Source organism: Coregonus clupeaformis, unplaced genomic scaffold (genome assembly GCF_020615455.1).
Source record: "Coregonus clupeaformis isolate EN_2021a unplaced genomic scaffold, ASM2061545v1 scaf0233, whole genome shotgun sequence".
NCBI classification, from domain to species: Eukaryota; Metazoa; Chordata; class Actinopteri; order Salmoniformes; family Salmonidae; genus Coregonus; species Coregonus clupeaformis.
In genome coordinates, this window is record NW_025533688.1 from 281570 (window position 1) to 292500 (window position 10931).

A 10931-nucleotide genomic window follows, 5' to 3' on the forward strand; every position below is an offset into this window, starting at 1 on the left:
CTAGGGGGTAAATTCAGTACAGGTGCTTATGGTAAATCGAGGCCTATAGCGTTAGCAGCGCCTGTTCCACATCAGTTCACTCCTGACGCATTGTCTCATGCCCAGAGCCATGTGAAGGGCTATATTGATCCCAGTATTTACCTTTTTGTTACGGAGGGTTTTGTGTCTATGGTAGGAAGTAAGAACCTAGTGCCAGTAAAGATCCTAAGAGATACAGGTGCCTCGGAATCATTTGTGTTGGAATCTGTGTTACCCTTCTCTGCGGAGAGACTGATTCGGGGAAGAGTGTTCTAATTTAGGGGAATAGGTTTGAACACTCTGTCAGTTCCATTGCATAAACTGATGTTGGATTGTGGACTGGTGAAAGGGGAGGTTGTTGTGGGGGTGCGTCCTTCATTGCCTATTGAGGGTGTTGACGTGATCCTTGGAAATAACTTGGCTGGGGAGCGTGTGTGGCCTATCGTGTTTCCATCTTTAGCGGTTTCTACTAAGCCTTCAATTGTAGGGATTCCTGATGAGAGTGCGCAGAATTTCCCAGAGGTGTTTTCTGCATGTGCGGTGACGCGTTCTATGATCCCTGATGACTTGGTCACGGAACTGGCTAACGAGAATACCATAAAGAAGTCTGTTACTGTTTTCCCTGTTATCCCGTTATCCGTATCCCGCTCCGATTTAATCGAGGCGCAACGGGCTGACCCTACATTAGAAGAGTTGCGGGACCAAATTGTGCCTGTAGAACAGTTGGGAGATGTCGCACAGGGCTATTTTCTCCAAGAGGAGGTCCTGATGAGGAAGTGGATGTCTCATGGTAGTTGTTTTCTGGGGGAGGCGATTAGTCAGGTTGTGGTACCAGTTAGGCTTCGTGAGTTGGTGCTGACAACTTCTCACAACGACATTGCTGGGCATATGGGTGTGAGAAAAACCTACAACGCATATTACGACATTTTTTTGGCCAAGATTAAAGAGGGATGTTTCTGATTTCATCAAAACTTGTCACACCTGTCAATTAACTGGTAAAACCTAATCAAGCTATTAAGCCGGTACCACTGTTCCCTATTCCTGTACTCAGTAAACCTTTTGAGTATTTGATTATTGACTGTGTTGGTCCTCTGCCTCGTTCTAGAAAGGGTAGTAATTATTTGTTGACTGTGATGTGTCAGACCACTAGGTTTCCTGTTGCCTACCCTCTCCGGTCTATCACGACTAAGGCTGTGTTAAAAGCTTTGACTCAGTTTCTCTCACCAAATGACCTAGTGTTTGGACATCGGGTGCGTGGGCTTTATCTGTTCTCCAGGATGACTGGAAGTCTCCCGAGCCTCCTCAGTCCCTGTTATCATATGTGGGTGATTTTCGGCGACGCTTGTATGCCGCTGGTGAAATGGCTAAAGAGGAGCTATCATCTTCACAGGACAGGATGAAGAGCATATATGATCGCCGAGCTGAGCCTCATCACTTTAGTCCAGGTGATCAGGTTCTGGCTCTGCTGCCAATTGTTGGTTCTCCTTTTCAAGCCAAGTTTCAAGGTTCATATACAGTGGTGCGCCAGTACACTGAGCAAAATTATCTAGTTGCCACTCCAGAACGGAGGAAAGCACACCAACTGTGCCGTGTAAATTTGTTAAAACCCTATTATGCACGTTCCTCTGAGATTGAACAGGGGGAGTCTACAGAGGACGGTAAGGCTGTTCTTTTGGCTGATATTGTTTATTCCCTGAGTTCTGGTCATCTAGGTCTGTGCAGGAGCAGGAAGATGTTTCTGGTCCTGACGATTGCATACTGCAGGGTAGATTGAAAATTCAGAGACACTGGAGATTGTAGATAGCCTTCTTACTCATCTACCTGTTGATGAGCGGAAAGAGAGGAGTTGGTTTGATTCGGAGATTTCAGGGTTGTTTTTCGGATACACCTTCATTTCCTCTTCCTCGGATGGAGGACTGCGTTGGTCAAGTCGGAGCAGCTACGTTTGTGAGCAAATTTGACCTGTTAAAGGGGTGTATTGGCAGGTGTCACTGATGAGTAGGGCACGTGAAATCTCTGCCTTTATTACACCTTTTGGTCTGTACTCGTATTCGGTTATGAGTTTCCGGACTGCGATGTCGCTGCCACTTTTCAGCGATTTATGAACAGGGTTGTCTCTGGTCTGGCGGTTGCGCTGGTTATCTGGACGATGTAGTGATATATGCAGATGCTTGGGAGGAGCATCTGTCCCGTATTCAGGCCTTGTTCGGACGTCTGGCTGCGGGTCGCCTCACGATGAATTTGGCTGAATGTGAGTTTGCTCAGGCGACTGTTGTATACCTTGGAAAGGTGGTGGGGCAGGGTGACGTGCGCCCTGTTCATGAATATTGTTGTGACCGACCATTGTTTGATTTTTGTCATGTTCTATCTTTCCTGTTTGTCCCCTCCTAGTCTTGTGTTCTTCTTTCCTCTTAAAGGTTGCTTCCTGTGTAAAGGTTGCTGAGGTCTGGAGAGGAGGATGATGGGTGGGGCAAGTGGAGGTGTGAACATGTACAATTTGTCGGTTTGGGATGCAGGGGCTGAGTACGTTGGTCCGGGGTCCTTGTTGGTCCCCGGTCTTATGGGGGGTGTGACGACCCTCCCACTCTGTCTGCCGTATTCTCTCTTTGTTCTTGTTTCCTTGTTAGGATGCCGGTGGGGCGGAGTTGGGAGGGTCGTCAGCTACATGGGAAACACCTGGGCCGGGTGTGTCCCAGGATAAATGGACCTCTTCCACATTCATTAGGAGACTCTCTCCAGGCAGTTACTTTGATTTTGGTTGGGATATTTTTGTGGCCTTTTTTGGGTTGTTTGCTTTGGCACTTATCAACACTTTTCTATATTACATTTATGCAAGCAAACACTCACTTACACTACTGATTACTGATTACACACCCCATTGTTATTTCAGTTAGTTACTTTAATTAATAAATATATACTTTGAGTACTCCTTGTCTCCACGTGTCTCCCTTTTGTTACGAACTTGAGCCGGTTCGTGACACTATGATAACAACAACAATACTGCTATAACCCTCAGTTAATACTCTCTATGACGACAACAACAATACTACTATAACAGTTAATACTCTCTATGACAACAACAACAATACTACTATAACAGTTAATACTCTCTATGATAACAACAACAATACTACCATAACCCTCAGTTAATACTCTATATGATAACAACAACAATACTACTATAACAGTTAATACTCTCTATGACAACAACAACAATACTACTATAACAGTTAATACTCTCTATGACAACAACAACAATACTACTATAACAGTTAATACTCTATATGATAACAACAACAATACTAACATAACCCTCAGTTAATACTCTATATGATAACAACAACAATACTACTATAACAGTTACTACTCTCTATGACAACAACAACAATACTACTATAACAGTTAATACTCTCTATGATAACAACAATACTACCATAACCCTCAGTTCATACTCTATATGATAACAACAACAATACTACTATAACAGTTAATACTCTATATGATAACAACAACAATACTACTATAACAGTTAATACTCTCTATGACAACAACAACAACACTACTATAACAGTTAATACTCTCTATGACAACAACAACAATACTACTATAACAGTTAATACTCTCTATGATAACAACAACAATACTACCATAACCCTCAGTTAATACTCTATATGATAACAACAACAATACTACTATAACAGTTAATACTCTCTATGACAACAACAACAATACTACTATAACAGTTAATACTCTTTATAATAACAACAACAATACTACTATAACAGTTAATACTCTATATGATAACAACAACAATACTGCTATAACAGTTAATACTCTCTATGACAACAACAATACTACCATAACCCTCAGTTAATACTCTATATGATAACAACAACAATACTACTATAACAGTTAATACTCTCTATGACAACAACAACAATACTACTATACTAGTTAATACTCTCTATGATAACAACAACAATACTGATATAACCCTCAGTTAATACTCTCTATGATAACAACAACAATACTACTATAACAGTTAATACTCTCTATGACAACAACAACAATACTACTATACTAGTTAATACTCTCTATGATAACAACAACAATACTGCTATAACCCTCAGTTAATACTCTCTATGATGACAACAACAATACTACTATACTAGTTAATACTCTCTATGATAACAACAACAATACTACCATAACCCTCAGTTAATACTCTATATGATAACAACAACAATACTACTATAATAGTTAATACTCTCTATGACAACAACAACAATACTACTATAACAGTTAATACTCTCTATGATGACAACAACAATACTACCATATCCATCAGTTAATACTCTCTATGACAACAACAACAATACTGCTATAACAGTTAATACTCTATATGATAACAACAACAATACTACTATAACAGTTAATACTCTCTATGACAACAACAACAATACTACTATAACAGTTAATACTCTCTATGATGACAACAACAATACTACTATAACAGTTAATACTCTATATGATAACAACAACAATACTACTATAACAGTTAATACTCTCTATGACAACAACAACAATACTGCTATAACAGTTAATACTCTATATGATGACAACAACAATACTACTATAACAGTTAATACTCTCTATGATGACAACAACAATACTACTATAACAGTTAATACTCTCTATGACAACAACAACAATACTACTATAACAGTTAATACTCTCTATGATGACAACAACAATACTACTATAACCCTCAGTTAATACTCTCTATGACAACAACAACAATACTGCTATAACAGTTAATACTCTCTATGACAACAACAACAATACTACCATAACCCTCAGTTAATACTATCTATGATAACAACAACAATACTACCATAACCCTCAGTTAATACTCTCTATGATAACAACAACAATACTACTATAACAGCTAATACTCTCTATGATAACAACAACAATACTACTATAACCCCCAGTTAATACTCTCTATGATAACAACAACAATCCTACTATAACAGAATAAAGATGATAATCATGATAATGTAATCAAGGATCAAGGTTATAGGAGAGAGACATGATGTGTGTAAACGCGTGTGTGTGTGTGCGTGTGTGTGTGTGTGTGTGTGTGTGTGAACGCGCGTGTGTGTGTGTGAACGTGTGTGCGTGTGTGTGTGAACGCATGTGTGTGTGTGTGTGTGTGTGTGTGTGTGTGTGTGTGTGTGTGTGTGTGTGTGTGTGTGTGTGTGTGTGTGTGTGTGTGTGTGTGTGTGTGTGTGTGTGTGTGTGTGTGTGTGTGTGTGTGTGTGTGTGTTGGCAGCTGGTGTGGATCTGGTAGTTATTGCAGAGAGAGGACAGACAGCCAGACGCTCCCTTAACAGGATTCCACAACTTTATCAATAGGTTTGATTGGAAAGTGAAGAGTACTTGGGCTGATTTACAGTTTTTCTCGATTGCTAAGACAAATTTCTTGAAAGCTGCTCTCCTTTTCTCTTAACTGTGAACACAAAACCCAATTTTCAAGCTACATTCACAAAACCTCAGACTCTTCTTGCAAAACCAAACTTTCACCTCAAAACAGTTCAATCTGTGCTCAAAACTGAACTATGTTGTCAAATCGTGCCCCGAGTCAATCAAAATAAAAAACACTACTGAACAGTCACTAAACACTACGTAGAAAAATAGAAAACACAATGCTCAGGACATGAAGCTGGAGAAATACATGTTTATTGTTCACTGTAGGCTAAATGCATGTTGCAAAACAAAAAAAACCTGTGCATTTAGCACGTGTACAAAAAAAAAAGAAAAGAAATCTTGTGCATTTACATGTAGCACTTGTAAAAACAAACAGAAATCTTATGCGTTTGCCACTTGTGTACAGTAAGCCCATGTAAAAATAAAGTACAAAAATATACAAATAAGTGCATTACTCAGCCACAGCATCATGTCTCCGTACTGGTTCAGGCCACAGGACTTCATCCACATCACAGGCCACATTTTGTCTGGCCAGGCAACGGGGGGGAAAAACCCCTGGCATGCCGTATCCAGGCTTGGCATGCCTCCACACCTATGTCACCACAGGCAAGTCCCATGGCTTGCAGGAGATTTACCCTGGTGTAAGGTTGGCGTTCATATACCTTCCACCGCCATGAGGAGAAGAATTCTCAATGGGGTTTAGGAAAGGGAGTACGGTGGAAGGCAAAGATTGATAAAACCTTGGTTCATATTGTACCACTCTCTAACCTGGAGGGCTCTGCTGAAAACTCACATTGTCCCAAACAACAACATAGATGGGATGCTCATCCTGCTGCCCTAACAAAGCATCTCGCATGTGATTGAGGAAAATGAGGAGCTGGTGAGTGTTGTAGGGCCCCAGGTTGGCATGATGGTGGACAACCCCATGATTGCTGATGGCAGCACATAATGTGACATTACCACCACGCTGCCCAGGAACACCAACAATGGCCCGATGGCCAATCACATTACGGCCTCTCCTTCTCCTTTTGGTGAGATTAAACCCAGCTTCATCCATGTAGATGTATTGATGGGGGTCTTTCCATTGCATCCAGTTGAAAAACCCTCTGTAGAAATATATATAGTTTTGTAAGTGATACGGAAAAAAGTGATTTAGGCCACTACAGTAAATCACTACTTAGAGTAATCAACATTGAATGTGTCTGGATATATGCCAACCTGTACATACTGGAATCTTTGCTCTTTGACTCTGTCTGAGTTGCGATCAAAGGGCACTCTGTATAGCTGTTTCATGCGCAGTCTGTTGCGCTTGAGGACACGATCAACAGTAGAGAGGCTGACACTGTTGATACCCTCAAAATTTACAGTTTTTTTTGATTGCTTAAGCACGATTTTCAAAACAGGGCCCGTGTTTTCAAAACACTACACACAATTAGCACAACCACACACCCAATTAGCAAAACACTACAGATCCTTTGCAAAATTAAACACTCTTGTAAAAACTATACACTTCTTTTTAAAAACCACACTTTGTTACCATATGAAACACACACGTTTCACATTACTATACTCTGTTTGCACGAGTTACACTCTGCTGTGATAAACCTAAAACACTTTTAGCACTTCTACTTCCCCTATGATTTGTCACGAGTTACAAAGCCAGAACCCAGAAGCAGACCAGGACAAGGTAAGTTGAAACGAAGGTGAGTGTTTATTTACAAATTCAAGAGTGATGCTGAATAATCCAGGGAACAGAGCGGGCGGCGTTGATTAGTTGTTGGGGGTGCAGTGGTTGATCCCATCATGGCTCGGCAGCCGCCGACCACCAGGCAGAGGTTGGATGAAGGTCCCGGATGAGTGACTGCAGATGGAACAAAACGGAGGTAAGTAAACAACAAACCAACAAGGTGCAAAACAACAAAACTAACGCTAGACGCTCTAAGACTGATACTCTGGTAAACCTACTGTTCATGGCTACGATCCGGCAGGGAATGGATGTTAGGCCAGAGCCTAAGAAGGGTGATGATCAGGACCAGGTGTGCAGAGATTGCTGATGGGATGCAGGTGCGGAAATCAAGAGAGCTCCCCGGAGCGTTCCAGAACCCTCGGGAAACTGGAGATCACGAGCAGAAAAACTAGTCCACAGACAGGACCCGACTCAGACTGCCGGGATCGTTACATGATTAGAGTAGGCTACTATCAACAAAGTACAAATATAATGTAAATTCACCAAACACTACACAAGACCAATGTTGCAGACTGAAGAAACTCATTTATTTCTCAACACGCCCAAAATGTTGACATGGAGATTCATAATACTGTAACCAAACGTCACTTTACGTATTGTAAGTTCAAAAAAAAAAAAAAAAAAATAACTAGACATTGTCTCTTCGCCTAGCTGGATCTGGCCAGAGAATTTCATCAACATCGCTGGCAATGTTGTCATTAGCAAGACACCTTGGAAAGAAACGTCTTGAATGACGAATCCATCCTTGCATTGCTGCTACCTCCATCTGGTCACAGGCCTCCTCCATGGCTTGGATGAGGGGTACCTCAGCCTGGAGACGGAGATCATATACCTTCCACCGCCATGCCGAGAAAAACTCTTCTATAGGGTTGAGGAATGGAGAGTATGGTGGAAGATATAGGACGGTGAAATGTGGATGTTGCTGAAACCAGTTCTGAACCAGAGCAGAGCGGTGGAAAGACACATTGTCCCAGACAACAATGTAGTGCATATGATCGATTTGATTTGCTGCTGTTATGTTGTGCAATTGGTCCAAGAATGTAAGTATGAGTGCTGTGTTGTAAGGGCCCATATGGGCATGGCGGTGGAGGACCCCATTCTGTGTAATGGCTGCACAGAGTGTTATATTACCCCCACGTTGCCCTGGGACATTGACTATAGCCCTGTGTGCCAGTGTTGATGTTGAGACCTGATGGATATCGTTGAAAATGGCGTGATTATTGACAATGTTAGCTTGGAGCTGCTTGAGTGTTATAGCATTGTTGGCCAAAACCATGTTTACTATCTCCCTCTCTTGCTGTTCTGTGAACATAGGAGGCCTTCCCCTTGTCGTCCCTGACCCTCAATCCTATGTAGAAAAAAAACAGTATACAATAGTACAGTAATTTCACAGGAAAAGGTAACAGAAGTGCTGATAGTGCATAGAATATAGTACTGTAAGCAGTTACTGAAACCGTGCAGATGTTTTTGATATGATGATATTTTTACAATACCTATTTTCCAGTCGAAATGTTCTCATCACACTTGCCACTGTATATCGGCTTAGATTTGGCTGTACTCGCAGATCAGCCTCCCTCAGCGTCAGGCCGTGGTTGACAATGTGGTCAACCAGTGTTGCGCGGATCTCATTTGTCAGATTCGGTCCTCTTTGAGCACCTTCTTGTCTTCCTCTTCCTCTTCCTCTTCCTCCCCTTCCTCCTCCTCCTCGTCCTCCTCCTCCCCCTCCTCCTCGTCCTCCTCCTCCTCCTCCTCGCTCTCTCGTCCTCCTCCTCGTTCTCCTCGTTCTCCTCCTCGTTCTCCCTCGTTCTCCTCCTCGTTCTCCTCGTTCTCCTCCCCCTCGTCCTCCTCGTTCTCCTTGTCCTCCTCGTCCTCCTCGTTCTCCTGTCCTCCTCGTCCCCTCGTTCTCCTCGTCCTCCTCCTCCTCCTCCTCCTCGTCTTACTCTTTCTCTGACTCTTCCATTGTGCTTGAAGACCGATGAACTCACCTGCTGCTTTTTTATAGTGCTTATACACCTGATTGGTGTGTCTACAATTAAGCAAACGAGTGTTTGCACACCTGATGACTGTGTTGAACCAATTGGTTGGACGGTGTGGTAATTTGACAGTCAGTGCTTTGGTATTGCAAGGACGTGACTTCATGATAGATTTTTGTGTGTAATGTATGTTAAGTGTGTTTAGTGTTTTGCAAATCACTGTGTGTAGAGTTTGCAACAAGTGTAAGGTTGACAATGTGCTTATAGTTGTGCAAATATGGGCTGATGTTTTGCTTCTTGAGTGTAAGGTTTTGCTAATAGTGTACTACTTTTTAATTTTAGTGTGTAAGCAATCCAAAAAACTGTAAATGGTCCTCAATGATCTTCTGCTGAATTTCACTCAGTTTAATGGCATTGTTCTCACGGACCATATCAACAATTAGGGTCTCTTGGTGTGGGGAGAACATACCTGTCCTCCCACCCCATGTGGCAGTCTTTCAATTCTACAAAAAGAGAACATGGAGTTACAAAAATATACATGGAATACTAGGCCTACAAACAGTTAGACCAACCCTCCATTACAATACTACAGTACATTGGTACAGTGATGTACTGAAACATATATTTACTTACAGTATACTGTGGTACAGTATATAGTATGTCATACAGTAATTGCTGTCAACATTTACATACTGTAAAGTTTTATTTGATATATTGTCTAGTTGTATTACATATATTGAGGAAGAGAGAGAAAGAGAGAGAGCGAGAGAGCGAGAGAGAGAAAGAGAGAGAGAGAAAGAGAGAGAGAGAGAGGGAGGGGGAAGAGAGAGACAGAAAGAGAGACAGAGAGACAGAGAGAGAAAGGAGAGAGAGAGAGAGAGAGAGAGAGAGAGAGAGAGAGAGAGAGAGAGAGAGAGAGAGAGAAAAAGAGAAAGAGAGAGAGGAAGAGAGAGACAGAAAGAGAGAGAGACAGAGAGAGAGAGAGAGAGAGAGAGAGAGAGAGAGAGAGAGAGAGAGAGAGAGAGAGAGAGAGAGAGAGAGAGAGAGAGAGAGAGAGAGAGAGATAACTATCTGATGTCTCTCCTCCACAGACAATGGCTTCTCGACCTGAACTGGAAGACCAGAAATCCACAGGATCCACAGAGAAGCACAAAGATGATCAACTCAGTGGTAAGTTATAAATCATAATTTTTGTGTGTGTGTGTGTGCGTGCGGGCGGGAGTGCCTGCCTGCCTGCGTGTGTGTGTCTGTGTGTGAATATATAAGTTTACCTGCAGTTTTAATGTATTTCTTGCATGTAAACCAGTGCTTCATTTGAAAATCGGGAGGTGCCAAAAACAAAAAGTAATCGTGAGAGGTGGGTGACCTCGGGGAGCTCTGAGGTACCGACCAATCACCTTTATAATAAAGCATTGCATGCATATCATCCCATGTACATAGTGGTCTGGACTAGAGCAGTAAAGCAAAGGCGCTTGCATACATTTTTTCGTAGCCTAGGGTCCCGGAAAGACGTGGCCTTTTATATAAACGCATTTCATTGCAATTCTGTGTCATTTTACATGACCGGAGACTTTCGCAGAATCTTTTTTAATACCACACAAATTATTGAAAATGTCAGGCTACTTTGACACTGAAAAACTGAGAATCTGTCTGATTATCAATAAAAACAACCTCGTCTTGAATCCATCAATAGCCTGGGCCTA

The 10931-nt window shown here is 41.9% G+C and overlaps 2 protein-coding genes across 2 annotated transcripts in view; one reads left to right on the plus strand and one right to left on the minus strand.

Annotated features, from left to right (window-relative positions):
* LOC121561155 (sodium-dependent phosphate transport protein 2B-like) overlaps nt 1-10931 on the minus strand; it is a 101273-nt gene that overhangs the window by 46141 nt on the left and 44201 nt on the right. The window lies entirely within an intron of this gene.
* LOC121561156 (sodium-dependent phosphate transport protein 2B-like) overlaps nt 10310-10931 on the plus strand; it is a 5310-nt gene continuing 4688 nt past the window's right edge. Inside the window, exon 1 of the mRNA XM_045214322.1 lies at nt 10310-10398. Coding sequence (XP_045070257.1) covers nt 10323-10398 — 76 coding nt within the window. The 5' untranslated portion in view covers nt 10310-10322. The remainder of the gene's footprint in view (nt 10399-10931) is intronic.